This window comes from Notolabrus celidotus, chromosome 21, assembly GCF_009762535.1.
Source record: "Notolabrus celidotus isolate fNotCel1 chromosome 21, fNotCel1.pri, whole genome shotgun sequence".
In the NCBI taxonomy this organism is placed as follows: Eukaryota; Metazoa; Chordata; class Actinopteri; order Labriformes; family Labridae; genus Notolabrus; species Notolabrus celidotus.
Genome location: NC_048292.1, coordinates 21877095 through 21900634, shown reverse-complemented (window position 1 = coordinate 21900634; position 23540 = coordinate 21877095). Strand labels below are relative to the sequence as shown.

Sequence of the window (23540 nt, the reverse complement as noted above, 5' to 3'; positions counted from 1 at the left end):
GATTTTGCATCTTCAATATCTTCTTGTAATTTTGATTTTGTGTGTTTATTGTCTTAATTTAAAGCAGCCGATCAAAACCGGCAGAATAAAAGAGACTACATTATCTTCTTACTTCCTAATTCAGCTTGAGTAACTGTAGAAGAGTACAGTGCTTGTTGATCAGTGTTCATAACAAGATTGAAGAAGTGACTGTTACCATAATTGTTACCAAAGTAGTCCAAAGGTGAAGCTACTTAACTACCCAGGAACTTATTTCATTAACTTAACTCAGCTGGTACGCGTTCAACTTCCATTAAAGTAAATTGGCGACTGTGCGGAGAGCGTGAGCGAACGTTCGGAGAATGTTCTCATTTTCTGAGAGGCAGACGTGAGGCCATTATTTAATAAAATCACAAGCAGCGTCTGTGTTCTTTCAAACAGGCAAGTTTAAGAGAAGAAAACCTGCAGACATGTGATGTTTCACAGCTTAAAATCGCACATTGACGGCTCAATCTCACATATTGTATTCCCTTTAATTTATCTTGCATCATCACCAAAAACACACACACACACGCACGCACGCACGCACGCACGCACGCACGCACGCACGCACACACACACACACACACACACACACACACACACACACACACACACACACACACTGTCCAGCTTTAAATCCTCTAAACCCAAAACATCTTAAAGGCTCTTGTGTACCATTTGCCAGGCCCAAATGGAAATCACAGTTCTGACAGCGTGAGGCGTCTCCCTTCATAAAAACTCTGTCAATAGATAAGTTTGGTCAAACAGGGAGCGGGCGGCGATGTCGCAGTTTGAAAAAACAAATCCTTCACTAGAAATGTTTCTCTTGGCACCTACATGGAAATGAATGTTTGGTTAAGAGTTAAGCACTGTCGTAAATCAGTGGGTATCTCCTCCTGCCTTCATTTGGGACACTCCTCAATTCACTGTCATGTGAGTAAAAGAGCAGCCTGATGAGGACATGCAGGCTTTAGTGTCTATTTTAAGCCTGGATTAAGAATAGTTTAACACTTAGGATAGAGCTATGTTTGCTTCATGGCTCAGAATTGGACTGAAAAGATCCACTCGTCACCCAAATCTATTTATAAACTTTTATATTCCTGCAACAAACATTTGGCACATTTTTCTTTGTATGGTCATTACACTGTTCTATTTATTTGTACTCTCAAAACTGTCCATAGCTACAATCTCCAGTTTGAGTTTCAGCCCTTGTTCTTTTGTTTTTGTTGTAAACACTTCACATTTTTTGCTCCTTTGTTTTGGTCTTATCTTTAGAGTTACCCCTGACTACCTGTTTTGTAAGCTTGAAAGATTGTAAGACCAAAATTAGGGAGAATTTGAAGAGTTCAACAGCATGTCTTGTAGCTAGTTAATGTTAGCTTAAAAGTTTTTATGCTGCTCTTGGCCGGGACTGAAGTTAACCCTTCAACCGGGTAGCTTAAAAAGCATATTTAGGTTTATTTAACATAGGTTGATCAATGAACTGGTGGTTGGTTTGCGTAGTTTGGAATAGCAGTTTCCAGCAGCTTGTTAGCTTCATCTAGCATTGAGCCTGAGAGCCTGTTAGCTTAGTTTATGACAACTGTCTCTGTGTTAACACAGACAAACAAAACATGGACAACCGGTTAGTGAAGTTTAGAGAGATAATGGAACACCTAACATGAAACTGAGCAGCCTGTTTGCTTAGTTTAGCATAAAAACAGACTCCCTCTTAGCTACAATCAGCATAATTGACATCCTGCTAACTTGGTCTAACATTTTAACAACCAGCCTGTTAATTTGGGTTAGAAAGCATTGTGTAGCATGAATATAGCAGCTCTCAATAAGAATGAACACTGGCTACATGTTAGAATAGTTTAGCAAATCAAAAAATAGCAGGTGTTTGTGAAGTTTAGAATGAAAATGGAGCATCGGTCAGATCAGTTTAGCATAACTGGCTTCCTGTTGGTGACGTTTAGCATAATGATTGAGAGCCAGTTAGCTTTGCAATGAAACCGGGAGGTTCTCTCCAGCTTAGCACAGAGAGTCTGTTGATTTTTGGTCAAGTCTGACTTTCTATGAGCGTATTTTAGAGTGAAACTTTGGTGTGTTTTAGGTTTAGCATGAGACTGGCTGTCTATTAGTTTAAAATAAAGCTAACAGTGTGTTATCTCAGGTTAGATTTAAAAAGGGAAAGTGTGTGTTTAGTTTAGATAAATGAGAGACTAACAACAAGTTATTTTAGCTTAGCATAATGTCGTAAAACAGGCAGGTTGGTTCGGTCATAAGTTCTCTAACAAACAGTACAAGCTAATTAGTCTCAATAATAAATTACTAATTTTCTGTTTGATCAATACATATAAAAAGTGTGTACAAAACTAGTAGACTTGTGTGGTTTCCCTATAAAACCACAACTTTATGTATATTTATTTTAACAGATTAGGGTCTGTGTCCACTGATGGCATTTTTTTGTGCTAGCTGGGCTAAATGTCCTCAGTTTCAAAACATTACGTCTTCTCTGTACGCTTAAGGTTTACTTTTAATTAAAGAAATCTTGCAGGAAAATATAAAAACAATGGTTTAATTGCACTATCGATGAGAGTAGTTCATGCATATGTTACGTTAAGTCACTTAGCCTAGGCCAGTGTCTTTGTCAACGTTTACATCAGATGTCTTGCTCCTTAATTTTGACAAAGAATGATGCAAATATGGAAATATTTTCTAGACTTTCTAGAAACTATTTAAGAGCGCTTTAAGAGCAGCTGATGTCAAGTGCTGAAAATGCTGGACTGCATTTGTTTTGAATAGAAAAAGGTGTTGCTGTCAGTGGACACAGGCCCTTAATCAACCTGGATATGTTGTGTAAATGTGAGTAAGTGCAGGTAGACTAAATGTGTTACCTTCATCTCTGCTTCCAGTCTTTATGCTAAGCTAAAGTGCTGCTTTTTAGTAACTTCATACAGTTCCTAGACTGTTGATGTCTCATCCAAGTTGGTGAGAGAGCAAACACTTTCCCATATGTTGAGTGAATGCTTTTGATCAGCTTGAAGTAAAAAAAGGTGCAGAAACAAACTTTCAGTTTCAAATCTTACACAGATCTTTATTGTTCTTTTAATTACATAAAGTTCATGGCAAACAATTTGCCCCTTTGTCTTCTCTTTTTTCCATCTTCACAACAAAACATCTCAAACACACTTACAACCTTCTCTTTAATCTCCTTTTCAACACGTCCGTTTTTTCATTCTTTAACTCTCACTTGCTTTTCGCCATCTGTCATCAATCTGCGAGCGAAACGTCACGTCAACTTCTACAGAAAGTTAACAGAGTCAAACTCGCGCTTTCTATCTTTCAGTTCCAGCACTTCCATCTTCTCATTTCTCTTCTTCCTGCAACAACTTTCTCTTTTTCTCTTCAACCAGTCTTTACATGTTTAACCGTCCCGTCATTCAGGGCTCGTAAATACATCCTGCAGCCTCTACTGGTGCATGCAGTGTCCACAACTAAAGCTCCATGCAAGATGCTACACTGAAAAATGTGATTCATTCTGAAAAGTCAGCTTCTTTTAAAAACCAACATGGCTCAGATCAAAATTTTGTTTCAAAACGAAACTCCTCTTCTCTGACATGATTTGAACATCAGATGATTTCCATGATGTCTTTGTTCTAACAGAGAAAAACTGAAATCTCTTCAGTTAGTGGATTAAGTTAATGCCTCTGACTGCAATAAATGCAACAAAATAAAAGTGTCCTGATCTTACCATCTGTCATTAAAGGAATGTATAAAAATAAGACGTCTTCTTGATTACAATCTTTAACAGATCTGTATCCGTGTGTAGCGTACACCTGATCATTTTTGGGATTCTTCTCTTTCTCTTCTGAGAAATACATGCTCCGATTTCCAAATACTCCACCTAAAAGCTAAAACAGTGCTGCTTTATGATACCTAAAAAAATACTAGATAAATTTCAGAATATAAAAATGTAAAACTTTCATTAGGCCCCCCATAAGGTCTAAAATAATGCTTAAATATCAAATTAAAAGTAAACAGGATTGAATGCACCACCTCTATCTTCAAGAAATCAACACACACACATCTGTGTGTTCGCTTTTCATCAAGCTTCCCTTTCAGAGCGATGGAAGCCGTGCACGTCTCTCCAGAATACTGTCTCTCTGTGGGATGCTCTCTCCATGGAGGGGTAAGGTAAATAGCTGCCGAAGAGGACAGTAACACAGAACACTGTTGTAATAATACGCACACACGCAGACACACATAAATACAAGTCCCACGCTTCTCCTCCTTTGTTTTCTGTACAAAAAAAGTCCGCTCAGGAGTCCATGTCTCCTCTCAGCTCACACCATCGTCTCTTTCCTCTTCCCTAACGAACACAGAGACTTCTTGTCCTTTTTGGATTTGTGTGGTGTGGGTGAGGAGAGCGGCGACGATGAAGATGACGATGTCGTCGACAAAGAGGACGTAGAGGAGCGGCATGAGGGAGACGTGGGGGTGGGACTTGGGGTGGTGCTGTTGCATGGCGAGGTGGGCGCAGACTGAGAGACCTGCTGTGGGCAGTTCTCGTCTGCCTCCTCCATGTGGATGATGGCAGAGATGGAGGAGGGGCGGCGTTTAAAGCGAGTGTCACTGGCGGGTGGGGAGGGTGTAGAGGGCTCGCTGAGGGGCCTGTGGACGGAGATGGCGCTGCGGAGGCAGTTGAGCCACTGCTGCTTATGGAAGACGTCATTGACCTGCAGTGTGTGGGATTGTGCCTGGCTCGGGTCTTGGGAGCGCACACGGAAGATGTTCTTGGCTGCAGAGAGAGAGAGAGAGAGAAAGAAGAGTTAGTCAATGTTGATGTAACCTGACACAAAAATCATGTCCTGTGTCTACAGAGATTTTATTATTCCTCAAGCTTGTCATATTTGATCCGATCCTCACCTTTGTCTGCGTTGCCGAAAGCCCCTCTGAAGGAGCCGCCCATTCTGACGTCTCCATCCTGCAGGTCATCCAACACAAGATCCTGCACAGGGATCGGCTGTCGGTAAACCTGGAAGCAGTGTCGCTCGTTCCTCGTTACAGGGCGGGTGAGAACCAGCAGCTCGGTGAACAGGAACACATGCAGCTTCTGGAAGGAAGCAAAGAGAAAACATTAAAACCAGAGCTCTGATATGTTACATAACACGGTTATCGAGGTTCATAGTGGTTTTGTTAAATCATGGCTGTAGGAAGTCTCCTGAGCCTGCATGGCTGCCTTTTATGGGAGTGTTTGCTCACCGTGCCGCTCTTGTTCCTCAGCTCTCCGTGACACAGCAGGCTCTTGCACTGCTCAAAGCGAGGGTCTTTCTGCCTGTCGTCCAGATACTCCAGCTTGTCGATGTAGTACTGGCACTCAGACTCTCCCTTCTTAATGTCGACGTCTGACAGCACGCCTTGAATGATGGTGATCTGAACAGAGAGGGTTGAAATGATTAACTTCAGACACATTCTTTAATCTGAAGTCCTGTTTTTAAACATTTGCGTGCTAGACTTACCGCTTCCTCCAGACGTGCAGCGTCCGGGTGCTCTGCTGGAGTGTGTTTCAGGATCTCTTTGAGCAGCAGTGGGTACTTGACCAGGCGAGAGCGCGGGATGTCCAAGAAGGTCCACAGGTCCAGCTTTCTGCTGAAGGGCGACTCGAGGCAGCGCTGCAGAAAGTCTTGCACACGTGGGTCCTGTTTCTTCTGGTCCAACAGGGCCTTGGCGGCCAGCTGGTTGCTGCAGTAGTCCTTGTAGGCATTGAGCCTGGGCAGCTGCAGGAGAAGAAGACTTTTAGTGTTGCTCTCTTCTTTTGCATGAAACCCAGCTGAGTTTTAACAGAATCAAAGAGGGTTGAAGAAGAGTGAATGCTTACCCAGCTCACGACGATCTGTCCGATCTGCCCCACTGTCCCATCAGGACCTGTGGCTTTGGAGAGCTGGGCCAGGAGGTCCTCGTGCAGAGGGATGTAGGCGTCCAGGTTGCCAAAGATCTGAGTGAGCTCTTCTTCAGACATGATGGAGAGCTTGAGCATCGGGTCATGGTACGCCTGTGAATGGGAGCAGAGCCAAAGCGGTCAGATAACGACATCGGAGGAAGGGGGATGCTAAGAATAACTCTCTCTTTAAAGGTACAAGAGAAAGACAGAAGAGTAACTCCGGGCTTTTTATAGCTCCTGGCTTGGCTGCATGCAATCCCTGCCAGACTTTGATTTAATCTGTTTGCTCTATATGTACTCCCTCGGCCCCAGAGATTTAAAAGTACAAACCTTGCGTGCAAGCTGGAGGTCTTCAATCAGGTCCTGCTCTCCACGAGACAGCTCAAATATGGCCTGAAGAGAGAGAGGGAGAAAGAGAGACTTTTTTAGTGAAATGTTTGAATCAGGAAGTCATTACTGTGGCCTTTGACTCAATCTAAGAGTGTGCCGGTGCCAAATGGCTGAGATCAACTCTGGCTGCTCTCAACGTAGTTTCAGACTGTACATCTTATAGAGGTCCTGACAGTTGGCTAAGATGTTTGATGCATGCAGGACAAGTGGGGCAGGAGAGAGCTGGTTTGTTGGCTTGTCAGGTATATGTGAGCTCACACAGACTGGGAAATGAGCCTTGGATGGCTTATAGACCCATTTAGACTGTTTGACACAAATACTGCAGGCAGATGTGAAGCAGTGAGGTAGACAGGTTGAACTTCCCACTGTCTGGATTCTACACTAAGACTTCTCTCTGCCCCTCTGTGCCCTGACCGTGTGTTACTGTGTATTTTGTGTATTCTCACCTCCTGCCTCTTGATCTCTTTGGTGGAGAAAGTTCCCTTCTGGTGGACGTCGAGCGTCTCTGACCACAGTGTGCTGTTTCTCCTTTTGGGCGGTGTTGGGGCCGTTGCCTTGCTGCAAGGCTTCTGGGGCACGCCCGGCGACTTTCCATCACCCCTGAAGGAGGCCTGAAGGTGGCAAAGAGGAATCCCCAGATGTCAGACAGTGTTGCGATGCGAGTTGTTTGGTGCAACATGCAGAACAGTAGAAAGGTTTCCCCCGTCCAGAGGAGTTCCCATTCTTACCTGGATGGTTTGGCCGAAGCGCCGGACGGCCCCATTCTTCACCGGAGAAATGAGGTTGGCTAGCGACGTCACCCTGCCGAGAGGACGGACACGCTTGTTGCTGGGTTCCTGCAAAAGCGAGAGAAAAGAGGAAGAGGGGATTAGTCAGGGGACTCTTTCAAACTTTCTATTTTGCTTGACACACAACAAATCGATCAGTAAGGCCTCAGCAGACCTCGGCAGCAAGTCCAGACTCTCTCTTGTGACTTCCTTGTGATTAAACACATCAAGCCGGGTCATAAATCCTTATTATGGACTGCACTCCCTGGTTTTGAGGGGAGTAAATCGGAGCTGCTGGAGCCGAGGTCGAGCCGCAGGCAGACAGACTGGCGGACAGGCAGAGGAAGCAGCTCCAGCAGCTGTTGGCTCCATCATGTGAAGAGTCTCGAGCCAGGCCAGCCCACAGAGCACAAAGACCCTCTCTGACTGCTGATCTGGAAGGGAAGGGGGTCTGGAGGAATGCCAGGAATGCACGAGACCCTTGTCTCAGCTGTTTGAAACCCCTCCCCTGCTACTATCTGGCCTGACAACAGCTCCAGCTCCACTTGAGAGTGAGTGGATATGCTCAAACAGGGTGAGATAAATGCTTCCTGATCTCTGTTCCCAGAGACAAAGCAGCAGCAGGGACAGCGTGGCAGTGTGTCAGGACAGTTCAGTGAAGCAGACCACCGCTGTGAGTCCCGGGGAGAGGGGCAGCAGTTGTAAACACACAATGAATCTGTCCCCTCTCCAGTGTTTACACAGTGCGGCGTCGCAGGGGGTGCACGGCCGTGTTCAGAGCTGCGAGTTGTGACAGGCTCTTCAACAGGCCTTGCGTGAGAGCAGCACCACACCTGGGCCAGGTGCCCCCCCTCCTCTCTCTCCTCCCCTCTCCCAGCCCTGAGGCAGGGAGAAAGGAGAGAGCTGCTTGGCTTTGTGCCAACAACAACAGGCTGCAGGAATCAAAGAGCTGCAGATCTGAGGTAATGATTTCTGCCTCTTCAGAAACTCCTCTCCACGAGGCGGACCAGGCTGTAATTAGTATTCCAAAGTTTGCATTTTAAAAACCTCACACTAATGAGTGCTTGCTCTCTAAATCACGGCTTAAAGCTGCTGCTTGTGTTTTTACTGACTCAGGCCAAATGAGGGTTTTGCCTTGGCTCAGCAGTTCTGGGAAACAGAGCAGCCATTGAGGCTCCGGGCTCTCTGCGGACACAGCTGTTGAACAGATCCGCTCAGTCTGGTGTGAGCTGATGCGGCTGCGGTCGAGTCACGGTCTGCTGTGGTCCTGGTTTCCACGTTGTACTAAAACAGACACACAGGCTGAGAACTTTGCAAGCCCTCTAGTGGCCGAGGCAAGCAATGACAGCTTCTTTCACACAGAGGTCTGCAAGCAAAGACCTGCCAGACTGTACGTTGTGACCTTTTCATGTCAATAGAGAAATAAAACATAGAATAGGGAGGGTGTTTCCTGTCCTGAACGAATCAGTCCAAGAATAACACAAAGCCTCGTCCCTCTCTTTGTGTATCAGCCGTACAGTGAAACACACGGGGGAAAGTTGCTATTCCTGGCTGTTCGACCTGCACACTCAGCGGCGTCGCAGCCAGTCTGGCTCACTTCAGGAAACCAGACAGATCCGGGGTTTGTGCGGCTGCTTTGGTCGACTTCTATCAGGGGAACAATGACCCTCCAGACATACATATTGTACAGATGTGCTCCTCAGACTCCTTAACTTAAGATTACTAGCTCATAAATATCAGGAACTCCCTTCCTGTGCTCTCCTCTTTGATGTGCCCGGCTGTGAGCGCTGAGCTCAGACCACAGATGTGTCCCTGCGGCTGCTGCACAGCTTGAGCTGATAGGAGCTGAGAGCAGAGCAGGCTGAGCTGAGGTCATGGATAAGTCATTACAGGAGAAGTGAAATACTCCTGTGGACACTCAAATAATGCAACTCTGGATGAGGAGGAAACACTTCTGCTTTTCAAGAGGTTTACTGTCAATGAAATCACACTTTCCGAAAGAGAACCATGCAGATCTCACAAAGAGGAAGGAAGGAGCAGAAGTGGTGAGTTTTAAGCCCAGAGAGTTTCAACCTTGGCTTCAAACACCTGTGTTCCTTTAATGATGTGTGCACATGGAGGAATGCTCCCAGCATGCATCAGTGATAACCTGGTTTATCTTCAAACATCAAAGGGTCAAAAGCAAAGAAATCTTTAACAAAAAGGAAGCAGAGATGTTGACTCAAAGTTTACCCCCTGCTGAACGTGGACTCTCCACATCCCACCAGCCGCCTGCTGGGATGCATATTTAAGATCAGACAGGAGGAATACACAACTCTGAGGGGGGTCTGATTACTCTGCACTGCTTCCGAGGTCCAGTTTCATCTTAATGATTAACTTCCTCAAGTTAGGCAACATCTTCTCACACAAAGTTCAAAGTCTCAGGCACACACACAAAAACAGCGTGTGCCCTGAGAGAGATAAAAACAGGGTTAGGCGCTGATTCACTCACTCAGAGATATGACTTCGTTTCAATGAGTTCCAGTCAGACATTCACCCGGCGAAGTAAGTCACAGCCAAACACAGCAGAAACACACAGTTGTCAAAGCATCTCACCTCTAGGTCTTTGTTGGCTTGGTTCTGGTAGTCTATCACTTGCAGAGTCCGTTTGATAGGCACCAAGCTACCCAGTTCATCGTAAGCCACCATAGCTTTCAGTAAAAACACGAAATCCTTCTTTTAATCCGTGTGAGTCAGCTCCGAGTAATCCACAGAGAAAAACTGTTCAAACCTAGATAAATAAATAAATCCCCCTATGTCTTCTGCTTTGGCCTCATGGGTAGAGGCTCTCTGCAGGCTCGCCTCACACACTGAGTCTCTCTAAACTTTGTTCTGAGCAACAGAGAGGGAGGGAGGGCTTTATATGAGGAGCACAGACAGGGGAGGAGCAAAGCCTGAGCTCCAGCCCTCGTGCCTGGAGACGAGGAGGTTTCAGGTTTTTTACTCAGAAGTGAGGAGAAGCTGCCCGCAGGCTGAGCGAGGGGACAACAGTAGTGAGAAATTGAAAGATCAGGGGGAACGCTTTCTGCTAAACTGAGTTTACACAAACAGATGATGAGGGTGAAGAAAGATGGAGGAACACTGAGATGATCACAGAGCTGGGTTTGCAGTTAAGATTAAATTGAGGTCTGAGGGATGATCATTTCACTTTATATCAAATTTATCAAACTTTTTTATTGTTAAAAGATTAAGAAAAGTATAATTACAATTTAAAACTAACATGCTTTTTGTATGTTTTGTAGCATCAGTTTGCTATTCTGCTTTCTCTATTAGAATTACAGTTCTTGTTTTTATACACTCATGTCTTGTTTACTCATTTTTGACAACTGTGGTTATAAAAAAGCTCTATCAGATCACGTCAGCAGAATCTAAATGGAAATGTTTAATAATCTACAGTTTTCCTTTATCATTAAACTGTTTAACTCCTCTGTATTCTCAGTTCTATCTTCACCATCCCTTCATTTTATCTCACTCCTGTTCTGTCGTGTTGATTTGATTTCTGTTGAGCTGACTGAGTATCTGTCTTTGACTTTATCTGCAACCACTTTGTTATCACTGTTTTAAATGCACTTAATTTAAAGAGTTATTACTCTTTAGTTATTTAAAGATAAATACATGTTTGACAGTTAATCCAAGTTAAACAAAATGCACAGAGCATAAAAATTTTCAAAAGCAAACTCAAGACCTACCTTTTTAGTCTCGCTTTTAACTGAGTTTTATTCTTATAACAGTTTTATTTCACCTAACTTTATTTATTTATGTATTATCAAGTTCTAATTTGAGTCACTTTTATTTCATTTTATTTATCTATTTTAAGTTTAGCATCTTGTTTTCTTTTCATGGTTTAATATTTTAATATTTTAGTGTTTTATTATCTTAGAAATGTATTTTATTTTGGTGAGTTTAATTTCCTGTGTTGAGTTTTAACATCTTATTTTACGTCCAGTGTTTTCTCATTACGATATCATGAGAGCGTTTCCTCAGTTCGTTCAGCAACTTCTTTTTTATTTTACATTTATTTATTTATTTATTTATTTATTCTATTATTACTGTTTCATATATTGTGTTCTTGACCCCAGGATTGTGGTGTGGGTTTGCAGTCGGTGCTTGGGTTGGGGTTACGATGGGGGGGGGGTCTTTTTATTTTTATATCTTTTTTTTTAATTTATCTTATTTTAAGTTATCTTTATGTACAGGACTTTGTGTTAAAATGTCATTGTATGAAAAGTGCTGTATAAATAAAGTCTGATTGATTAATGGAAAATGTCTTTAATGGTACAGAAATATGTTTGTGCAGAAGTGTCCAATATGACAGAGTTAACAGAATAATTATTACACATATGACGTTAGATCTGCAGGATTTCATCTTAATCATTATACAATGAAGGTGTGTCATAATTAATAAATATCACACATTTAAAAGCTTATTTCCTTATATCGCAAGCTGCATCATAACTTTGGGCCTAAACCATTATTATTCAGTGAATTTTTCATCTTGAAGGTAAATGTCCTTGAACTTGTGTGCTCTTGTTTTCTTCTTCTTCTCTCTTTGGTTTGGGTTTGAGAATATGGGCGTAATAAGCTTCTGTAGATGACTTAATCTGTCACGTCTCTTCCCTCCATCAGATGCGGTTTCGGGCTCTCTTAGCTGATCTAAGTTATGAATTCGGTTTGATTAACAAAATACAAAGTAATAATAACTAATGTGTTTATGTCTTCTTAGTAATTACACAAAGTGATCTCTTCTCAGCTTTAAACTCAGCTGTTATCAGTCTCATCAGCTGACCAGGGGAGGTGATCAATTAGAATATCAATAGAGAAACACTGAGCCAGATGTTTGAACTGAAACCTGTTTATTGGGTACGAACGGGGGGCTGGGTGCGACTGCTCGCCCATATGTTGATTGGTCTCGTATGGGAGAGAAAGTTCCTCCAGTTTCAGTACGGACTGGGAAGAGATCTGGAGTCTGGAGCTGAATATCCAAATATTTAGCACCAGCATCATCATGAATTTAGAAGTGCTTAGAAAGAGAGTTGAGTTGAAATTTCTGGGTAGTGCATGAGTGGTTTCAGTGAATTTTAGAGCAAAAAACTTTACGGCATTTTGCTTTTTGAATTTCTGCTAAGAAAAAGTGTCAAATCTGATGCCACTTAATGCTCGGGCATTTTTCACAGCTTCAAACATCTTATTTATCATTTTTTATCTCTGACAGGAAATGTTTTCACTCCTGTCACATGCACAAAAATGGTAAGATGCATGCTCTTCTGGAGAGATGCCTGACTCTAACGCTACTCGCAGCGATTTGATGTTTCATAGATTTCACAGGAAGATGCACACGTGGCTGAAAGATGAACACACCTGAAGACACAGATTCTACACACCAGTGCAGCTGTTGCACAAATGCACAGAGTGGAGGTGTTAGGACTTACGGAGGGTTAAAGTTAAGGGTGTCACATTGTGTGTGTGTGTAAGTGTGTGTGTGTGTGTGTGTGTGTGTGTGTGTGTGTGTGTGTGTGTGTGTGTGTGTGTGTGTGTGTTCTGGGCAAATGGACAAGTCTGGTCATGGCTCTGCTCATCCTCCTGGGTCAACACAAAGGTGTGAAACAAGACACAGGCTGCACATGCTGCTGCTTCTGTGTGAGTGTGTGTGTGAGTGACTAAACACAGATGCTGATGGAGGTGTATGGATGTTGACACCTTATTCTTTGGGGTTTGTTGACAGAACAGCAAGGGGGAATCATCTGTTGCAGACCAACAGGACGCTGAGTCTGGGTTACATCACCCCAAATCCCCCGAAACAGAGCAGCAGCATGAAATTAAAGATTTCAGTCTCAGGAGGAGAGAGAGAAATCAGGACTTTAGTTTGAGACGAGGATAAGACAGCAGAGCGATAAAGTATGCAGACTGAAGAGTCAGAGAGGATCTAATAAAAATGAATGTGTCTGTCTGTGTGTTGTCTGTGCGTGTGTGCAGCAGACAGACACCGTGTGCAGTCGATCCGTGGATTACTCACTTCACATGGGGAGACCTCGGCTGAATCAGCCGTACGTCTATAAAAACTAAACACAACATGGCTCAGCCTGCCCGGCCTCTCTGCTGCTTGAGCTGCAGCTGCACAGCCGTGATTTACACTCCACAACACACATAGGTGAACACAGCATTTGCATACACCGTGGAGGAGTTTGATGAGTAATGCAGTGACAGGCGGAGTTTCACCGCTGTCTAACCTGTGCCGTGCCAGGAAGGGACTGAGCCTGGAGGCCTGAGCTCAGCGTAACCTCCACATCAGCAGCAGCAGTGAGAACAGAGACTAATTACAGACCTGAGGAGGCTTAAAGCCTGCAGCTCGGGGCAGAGAAACACTGCAGAGTGCTGACTCTGAGGGACTTAAAACAACAAGAGGAGGCTGGAGGCTCTGCCGCCCTCTACTGATCCGATGGAGGGTCAGCAGAGACAGAGAAGAGGAGGGCTGGACTCAACATCCTTACATGTGGCAGCAACTGACCTCACAGATTCACCACTTCTAAACAAACATTTTCTTCATTCTCTCTATTTGTATGAGAAAAACACACTTTGAAATTAACAGATGGGTTACAAACAAACATGCATGCATAAAGAACACAAAAGACTACAGGAGACGATAGAAGAGCTGCAAAGTCAAAAATAAACACTGACAATAAAGGTACAAAACTAACTGCAGAGGAAAAGTCAGAGCCAGCAGAAACTATGAAATGAAATGTAGGGTCCTATGTTTCGATCCTAATTATGCAAATATGGATCATAAGTTTCTTGCAAACTTTAGCAATAGAAGCAGTCTTATTTTTGCTCTGAAACTTTATGCAAAAATGACGTAAATTCTAAAACCAATCATAGGAAAAGTCTAATGGCAGCTATTTTCCTCCTGTTTTGAGCTGCCATGAAGTTTGCAATCACAAAAAAACACCTGACAACAGTCTTAAGAAGTCATTTTAACAACAACATGAGCTGTTTCTTTCCTCGGCTGAGTTTCTTTATAGTCTTTACAGTTTACTTTGACTTCTGTTTTAAGAGACGCTCAATAAGACTCTAAACGTTGACATCATGTTTGAACCCAAGCTGAACTACCTGAGGCTTTAAGAGACAAAAAGATGACCTAGTGAATAAAAGACACGTCTTATACTGAGACATAAATATGTGTTAGAACAAGCAGATTTAGGGAGAGGCAACATGCTGCAGACTTTTTGGAGCTTTAATTGAAACAAGCTTCAAACCTCAGTCCTGGAACAAAACCAGGAGCACTCGTAGCTGTAGGGGCAAGTTATGCTTTTTGTACAGCATTTTTGAGAGGGAGAGAGAGAGAGAGAGAGAGAGAGAGAGAGAGAGAGAGAGAGAGAGAGAGAGAGAGAGAGAGAGAGAGAGAGAGAGAGAGAGAGAGAGAGAGAGAGAGAGAGCCTTAACAATATCTATTCATTCACAGAGTGTGCAACTGTAAAAAATAAGGTGTAGGAAAATATCTGTACTTTTCAATATCATGATTTTAAACTTTGTTACTGAGTCTTTTTATCATCTGTTTACATGCACAAATTCACAGACCTATAAGATGTGAGACATGCACCATGTGGTTGCATTAATTTGGTTCAAATTAAAGTTCTTGTAATCAAATTATTTTCATGTGATAGATGAAAAGAGCCCATATTGGTCCTTTAAATGTGGTCAGTAATTGAGATTGTTTATAAGACTATAAGAGTAAAAAGCATCATGAACAGCACTTATTATTAGATTTTAACACACTTATGAGCACTTATAAGTAACATGGTTTTAACAATCCCTCAACATCTTAAAATCTTATACTTAGACTTTATTAGACACACATAACGTGTTTAAACTTATTTTTCTGTTGGAGAGCAGCAGCATCAGGGATGTAATGTTCCTGTTCATGTTTCACACACTGTCATCCCTGAAGCTACACCTCTATGATTTGATTTGAAAGAGTTACAAAAATGCTCACAGGCCTGACCTAGCAGGCCAAGCTTCTGTGGCTTCATATAAAAGTAATATGGGAGTTAATTTAGGCATGACAACGACTTGTTTAACCCTCACCACGTTTACATAACGAGCCGCAGCTCTAAAGGAACTGCTGCACATAAATCTCCTGTAGTTGTTTATTAGGGTTGAGATCTTATCAAATTTAAAGAGCATAACATTTGATACACAGTGTTTACATGCTCATTAAAGCAGCATATATCTGCATCAGTGTTTATTAAACCTCTCCAGCTTTCATCTTAAAGTATAAACGTTGATACTCGGGTTGTGAAGAGGGAACGTCAGATTCTCTCTGGCTGTAAAGTTCAAAACCACCATCACCTCCCCCCCAAGGATTTAAGAGTGAGACTGCTTCTAAATCAGGCCCCCGGTTAGGGCGTGACGGACAGATCCTAACCACCATTAATCTCAATATATTCTGTTCTGCAGGCAGAGAACTATAAATACCTCCACTCCTCTGAAGCTACCATTAGATGAAGGTGAAGACGGTGATGTCATCACTGTAGCCTGAAGAAACAATGAAACTACAGTACACAAACCAGACTAACGTCCTCGGGTTACTCATCCTTTTCCCCCCAGTTTTGTTTTTCGTAGGTGTGCTCACGCCCACAGCAGACCTGGTTGCTAACAAACACAGAGGTAACTAAGAGTCACAGTGAAACCGCCAACGCTTTTACACAGAACACTGGTGTACAGAGACACTCGGCATAGATAAATATGAAAACATTATTTGCAAAGTAAATATTAATTCATTGGTCATGTGGCGAAGATGCATAGAGGAAGTTCACGCAGGGACATTCTGGAGCTGTAGCATAAAGCAGTCCCTCCAGGATTTCGCGGGATTTTTTTGTGATTGTTGCGGCCCAAATAGCCTGAATTTGCGACAGCTTTTTGAAAAAGTTGCGGTGAAAGTTACGATTTTTATTTTTTGCTTTTTTCCCCCCAATAACATCTCAGGGGCAAGTAAATACACTAAATTACAGATGTTTTTAGAAAACATTCTTGATGTGGCCACTGACTGTATTTTGATTCTCTTGATTCACAGAAAAATGCCATGAAAGGACTGTATTGCACATTTACGACGGCCCCTGAATGTACCTCGCAGTGACAGAGGCACTTGACAGGCAGTTCACGCACTCTGAAGTGAATCTGCATTTTTGATGACTAGGAGTTGATCAAAACTTACTGAATGTGTCTGATGTATCACCAAACTGGATTAAATCAAGCTGTAAACGCGGAGCTTTTTACGGTGAGAGCGGCAACAACGTCAAACCTCAAACAGTAAACAGACGTCCCCCGGGTGTGTCTCTGTCACTAACGCACACCGGGGGTAAAAATCATCAATGAAGATGAGACAGATGCATGGAGGTGAGGAGAGCTGGTTCATAAAGCACACCTGCTGCAGGTAGAGACCAAGCTAACACTGAGCCCCTCAATCTATAAATAACAACGTTGTCATCGTCACTTGTCCTGCCTGCTGTCCTCCCTCTTTTCACCCGTTCTCTGTGCGTGTTTTGTTGTTGAAAAGTGCCGATCAAGTGAGGACTTACATTGATGTTCCTAGGGAGGGAAAGTTGCGGTGATTGTATAAAATTGCAAGGCCGCGAAAAAATCGCGCTGATTGGTTGAATTTGCGTTGATAGTTGCGATCGCGAAATCGCAACTTCCTGGAGGGACTGATAAAGGGAGACCTACAGAAAGAGTTAACAGTCACAACCACTGAGAAATATCCAACCAATGCCTTGCACAGAATTCAGAAAGATTTATGATTATCGTGGTTTTGAGTATGGGGAGCATCGACCGGTCATGGCTTTAGGCTTTATTTGTAATGCGGGAAAACAATCTCTACAAAGGGAATAAAACGGGTCAAATTCAGGAGTCCCAGAATCCAGATTCGCTTTTTCTTCAATCTGGACCAAGAGTCATCTGCAAATGAAGGCAGATCACAACCTGGTAGCAGATATTTCCAAATTCTAACCAAGCGTCAACACAGGTGTTAAGAAGTGAAGCCAACGTGGAAGTGCAAAAAACAGCAGCTAGTCGAGGTTGGCTGCAGAAACCAAGGAAACCCCATCAGGCCCAACGTTAAAATGTTTGTTTTTACAGCAAAATAAAACATTAAACATGTTTACAGCCTTGTTTAAAAGATGGATTATGGTATGTAAATTTAGTTCTAATGCATCTGTTAAGATAAAATCAAGAGAAGAGTTCTGCATACATTTGCATAATTGGGGGCGTGGTTGAGTTAACTGACAGGTAGCTGTTTTCCAGGAGACTAAGAGCCTGTCTTGGTTCCTCCTCTTTGTCTGTTTCTAGATTGGTTAAAAGTTAGGTTGAGTCAGCATTACACATATCACCACTATCATCATTGGGCTTCAAAATGTCTTGGCTCTAACTCGGTTTGGCTTTTGAGTTGTGAGTCAGACTGTAAACAGTGACCAGTGGACAGAGGAGGAAGTCTTAATTGAAGTCTAAAGTTATCCTGATATTTAATAAGTACACCAGAGCACAGAACATCCAGCATGGCCTTCAGATGCTGAATGGTTGTCCAACTACAGCTGATGGTTTCTCAGTCACTGACTCCTATGAGGGACTTTTGGTTTGTGTTGATTTTGGCGACCCCCTGATATGAATGGTTATGTCTTCTGAGTGTTTTTGCACTTTTAACTTTCACAGTTTTCAGGAAAAGTAAAGTAAACATTTTTTTGCTGAGATGTTTAGAGGATTCATAACTTGTGCCGCATCTCCACTGATGAAACTTCACACATCATGTGCGTCACTTACAGAGGAAAACTTGTTTTGACAACACTATAAAAGGCGCTCAGGGTGATCAGAGGCAGGACCAGGCCTGTGGTGAGCAGGTCTGAGTCTATCAAATCCACACAGAGAGCAGGGAGCAGCAGAGAGGATGGACTGAGGACGAGATGACCTCACAGATCCATAGTAAAGCTGAAATAAATAATAAACGGTCGCAATCCATGGTAGCCATTGTTTTCATACTTTCATATTTATAGTTCTAAGTGCAGAAAACTTTTGCATGTTAATCTAAAGTGACTTAATATTATTTAAAGCACATTTACTCCTCTCTGATTATTTATCTATGTCCGTTTCTTGGTGATTTTCTTAGAGAATTAACTATTTAACTATGTATGATATAATATAAGATAATAAAACAAAGTTTTCATGTAACAAACAGTGCATTTGTTGATTTATTCAAAAGACAAATACTTTTTCAGGAAATAAAAATAATGCTAGCATATTGGATCAGGAAACATTTCAACGATGGAAATGTATCCCTGATTTATTTTATATATTTTGTTTTAAAAGTCAGAAAAATATTTTTTAAAATATCTATATTTTAAAATGGAAAAATAAAAGTAATGAGAATAAAATGATTTTTTTTTTTAAATAGGAAGACATGTTTACAAAAGCCCCTGAAGTAACACAAGCCGCTGTCTTCACACTGTTTACTTAACACTGCAGAGGCAACACTTGTGAACCTCAGTGTGATTCAACGTTCTGATGTAACGGATTAAAACGGGATGTGACAGCAGAGATGTGTAACAGAGATTCTGAATCTGCAGACTAATTAGGATTCTTTGCATTTTTTAACAACATGTAAGGATTAATAGCAGACTCAAAGTAATCTTCCACCTGGCTTGTTGGTTGCACAAAGAGTTTGTCATCAGACGCACAGTAACTCAGCGGACTCAAGGTGATCCTGGATCATCCCTGTTACATAACAGTCTGTGACATCTACAATAACCTTGCTATAGTGTAAGCATCGTCACACAATACCTTTGTAATTTTATATGAACCAGCGATGGCATTATATTGCGGTCCAGTTAGTCATTCACATTGTGTTACAGCACTGTGGAAGCATGAGACATGAACACACAGCAGGAGCTCAATGATGCAGTCTCACCTCCGTGATGCTTCTGTTTCTACCTCTGATACCAGCACAGCAGCGGGACCACTTGGTCCATCATGCTTCTGAGACTTTCCTATCGAAGGTGTGACGTCACAGGGGTGTAAACATCTCGCCTTTAACTGACAGTATGAAAAGACTACTGAATGAAAGTTTCAGAGTGGTGCAAGAGTCCCCTTCGGTCTAAGCAGATGTGTGTCTAACATGAGTCTGGTCCTGCTGGAGGTTTCTGCCTGTTAAAGGAAGTTTGTCCTTGCCACTGTAACTTGCTAAATGCTGCAAAGTGCTCTGCTCATGGTGGATTAAGATGAGATCAGACTGAGTCCTGTCTGTAAGATGGGACTGGATCTTATCCTGTCTTGATGTTGGGTCTTTGTTAATAATAGAACATAGAGTAATGTAAAAGGGGGTCACAGACTTTTAGATCTCTCCTGGTTCAAGTCCTTCACATGAAAGTATGCTGCTTTTCTTTATATCTTGCTGAAAATATTTTCCTGGACTGTTGACATGCAAACCGATGGTTTAAAGAGATTTTTGGGGCTCAGCGAAACTGTAATGGAAAATAATTGCCTCAGCAAACAATAACAAAAGCACTTTTATTCACAACCTTTATTTTAGTGAATCTAAATCAACAACATGACCGCTACAGAACAGCTTACTTAGATCTGTCCGTGTAACTGTGAGCTAAAGCACAGCCGTAAACCAGCAGCTAAACGGTTAAGACAGGATCTCTCCTCAAACTGCCTCTGTTACTGAACACTGTGTGCGGGGATTAGTCTGCACTGGAAGAGGCTCAATTAGTAAAGAAAATAAAGTCAGAGCAGAACACTGAGCCCTGCTGTGATATGAATCAAGGAGTGGCCCCCGGGATTCTGCACAGCACTGTTTGAGCTTTGTTTAGTTAAAATCACAGCAACTGATCCGACTGGTAACAGAAGTCCAGGCTGTACGCCTCTGATAATCCCTCTCATGTGGGCGCAGGACAAAAACAACCTGCATGCACATGGAGGACAAGAAGAAGGGCCTCAGGTTCATTTGAAACTGTTTGGTACGTTTGTGCAAGCCGCAGCACAAAGGGGACTAGAATTCTACGAAGAGACGAAAAGGCATGAAGATCTGACACAAAACTACCAACTTTGAGACTTCTTCTTTCTGTTCACCTCCAAGAACCACAGAATATCAAATTAATAATGAAACTAAATGTCAGCTTGTTGTGAAGAAATCATTTGGAAATGTTACTTCATCTCATTGTGGGTGTGCTCATCAAACACCCACGCACCAAATGAGGTATATTTTCCAACCAGGCCAGTCCTGCTGCTAAAATCTCTACAATCGAAAAACAAACAGCAGACCTAAACAGGCTCCTCTCCAAACAAACACTGGCTCTATTGAGATCCCTTCCACTGATATGCTCACTCATTTTGATGAAATGAGCAGATGAAGCACAGACTCAGATACGGGATCTAGTTTACATGGTGTTTCTGTAACCATGACAAAGATACAACGGCCTAATTTCTGTTTTGCAATCACTAAAATGAGGTCAGGATGCAGCTGCTTTATTCTCGTCTAGTTTGTTCATTTAAAAAAAGAGATAACTGTTTTTCAATTAGAAGGCTGTCCTGTATCTACATGACTAAATGACTTGTAGGTTCACCAGTGTTGGAGTTGCTCCAGTTAAAGGGTTGCTCAATGAACACAGACTGTGGTGGCTGCAGCATTGTGCTTGGGGGCGAGTAGACATTTTGAAAGTTCTGGTTTTAGCCACTGGCTCAGATTGTTTCTTTAAATGCCTCGTACCTTTACAGATAAGATCTCTACAAAGACAGGCGTTTCTGTTGAAGGTAAGATGCATCATTTGAAACTTGAAACCTGACTCCTAACCAGACTCCACTGACAAATAGTCATTCAAAATTACAGAACAAGGAGTTGCTTGTCTACCACTGCCTTGATTACTTGGTTATAAAGATGCAACATTGTATAAGTTGGATGTTGTATTGGCGAATATATCAGACTTGGAGGTACTGACTCTCATCCCAGCCGCTTCAGCTGCAAACCGCCCCAATGACTGCTGAAGGTCCCAGCTCGAAGGAGCCAACAGAAACACATCGTCTGCAAAAAGCAGAGATTCTGAGCAGAGATTTTTTCAAGTTATGTTTTTTGGGCATTTTTTTTGCCTTCATTGGATAAGAAAGCTGGAGAGAGACAGGAAATATAGGGAGTAGAGAGTTGGAAGAAGGCCGGAGACATGCAACAAATGGTCGAAACCAGCGACCACTGTGTCGAGGACCATTGCCTCTATATATGGGCCGTGTGCTTAGAGCGCTAGGCTAACAGCGCCCCAGTTTCCATCCATCCATTATCTTGACCGCTCACGGTGGAGCCTATCCCAGCTGACTTCGGGCTGAAGGCAGGGTACACCTGGACAGGTCACCAACCTATCACAGGGCAAAGGTGTAGAGACAGACAACCATTCACACACACACTCACACCAACCGGCAACTTAGAGTGACCAATTAACCTGGAGAGCATGTTTTTGAACTGTGGGAGGAAGCCTGAGTCCCAGGAGAGAACCCACAGGGAGAACATGCAAACACCATTGACCGGGGACTCGAACCAGTAACCTCCTTGCTGTAAGGCAACAGCGCTACCCCCTGCACCACAGAGCAGCCCATTTTAAGGGGAGGGGTGACCTCCAACTTAAATATTATAAAATGCAGATTGCAAGTCACACCGGTTAAAAGACACTATTTTGGGAAGAATTCTACAGATAAACAGGTTGAAACTGTGTTCCTGTGTGTAGACTTCAGTTGCAGTCAGCAAAGTGCAGTTTCTGTGCAGAGGTGTAGCTATTTCTAGTACCATCTGTTGTCACAAGAAAGAGCTACCTTCCAGATATCCGTATTGGCATACAGATTTGTGAGTTACAGACGAACCCACTGCCTGTTACAGACTTGCCAAGACTCACCTCTCTGCTTCTACTGTCTTTTCAACCAAAGCAGCACTCTACAAGGTTTATTTACTTCAAGAAATCAAGAACGTTGGATGAGAAAACAAAATCGTACCAAACCTTTCCTTGCATAAAGTAGAGTTTTTTTAAGGTGTGAAATCCCAGGTCTTGTTTACATGAATACAGTGTATAATGATGAAGATAATGTCTTACCTTAAAGTCGAAGCTGCAGAGGCTGACGACGTCGCTGTCATCCTTCTCTCTGCGCTTTCGTTTCTGTAGAGAAAAGAACGAGCAGGACGTCAGCTCAGTCGACATACATCACTGGAACATATTCATGTATCATTACAACATTTATAAAATGCAGATTGTTTTTTATTTTTATTTATTTAACCTTTATTTAACCAGGTAAGTCATTAAGAATTCTTGTGAGGATAGCTGGACTGTTTACACACGTTTTTTATTCACATTTTCCCCCCTGCTGTTTAATATTAAGTCTAAAGCAGAAAATTAAATTGTTTAGCGCTCTTAAAAACTTAAAACTAAAACTGATCTCAGATTGGGATGAACTGAGCTAACACTTCAGGGCCTTGGAGGTTTCTCTGAAGGTCAGGCTGCGTATTAGACTGACAAACATTGTGCATGTTTTTTCTCTGCTGTATGCTGTAGTACACATCTCTGTCTGAGGGCTGGATTTTACAACCCTCCACATGTAGAGCAATTTACAACCTCCCCATTCCCCTCTCATACTTGAGGCTAATTATGCTCATTGCCCCTGTAGCTCTGTTGTAAATCCACAATAGACACTGCTGGAGGTCCTGTGAGGAACAGGAAAGGCTTAATTAGGCAGCGGGACACTTTTAACACCTGCATGTTGACTGTCAGGCAGGCAGTCAGTTAGCAGGTGAGAACAGCAGTCTGGCCTGTTGAGGATGAGGAGGGTTGTTAAAGGCCTGAGGAGCTCTGGTGGCCTCTGGGACCCCTGGGGCTGGCTCACTGTGGTCCGTTAAGCATGCAGGCCAGACTGCTGCTGGCTGGACACACAGGACGTCAAGACCTGATTGACCAGCGAGGTGAGGAGGACCAAAATGGACACATACTGGTCAGGGATGGCTGACGATGAATGACTGAGCTATGTGTGTGTGTGTGTGTGTGTGTGTGTGTGTGTGTGTGTGTGTGTGTGTGTGTGTGTGTGTTTGTTTGTTTGTTTGTTTGTGTTGGAGTGGAGAATTTCCTGTTTGTTTTCCCACATTCGTAAAAATGCGAGTCATCTGCACGACAAACGCCTCCCAACATGTTTTCAGGGGCCGTCGGTGGCTGTTAGCACTGAAATAACTCTGAAAGGCCAGAGTTTGTTCAGAGTCAGTTGCATCTGAAAGGAGGCTGCAGATAACAAAGGGTTGTGCAATTCACTTTTACTCTGTAAACTTTTATTCAGTGCCACAGCTGAGCTCAGCAGATGAGGACAATGGCCGGTGTTAAGAAATGAAACAGAAAGAT

The 23540-nt window shown here is 42.8% G+C and overlaps 1 protein-coding gene across 2 annotated transcripts in view; it reads right to left on the bottom strand.

Moving 5' to 3' along the window:
• Positions 1-3073: 3073 nt before the first annotated feature.
• net1 (neuroepithelial cell transforming 1) overlaps positions 3074-23540 on the bottom strand; it is a 44950-nt gene continuing 24483 nt past the window's right edge. Inside the window, exons 3-11 of one of the 2 annotated variants that reach the window (XM_034673954.1) lie at positions 22254-22316; positions 7066-7173; positions 6784-6948; positions 6278-6340; positions 5885-6058; positions 5526-5783; positions 5269-5439; positions 4933-5119; positions 3074-4804 (exon numbers count right to left, since the gene is read on the bottom strand). In XM_034673954.1, the coding sequence (XP_034529845.1) occupies positions 4350-4804; positions 4933-5119; positions 5269-5439; positions 5526-5783; positions 5885-6058; positions 6278-6340; positions 6784-6948; positions 7066-7173; positions 22254-22316 (1644 nt within the window). In that variant the 3' untranslated portion in view covers positions 3074-4349. Of the gene's footprint in view, positions 4805-4932; positions 5120-5268; positions 5440-5525; positions 5784-5884; positions 6059-6277; positions 6341-6783; positions 6949-7065; positions 7174-9699; positions 9978-22253; positions 22317-23540 lie in introns of those variants that run through there. The other variant, XM_034673955.1, reaches the window with a different exon arrangement.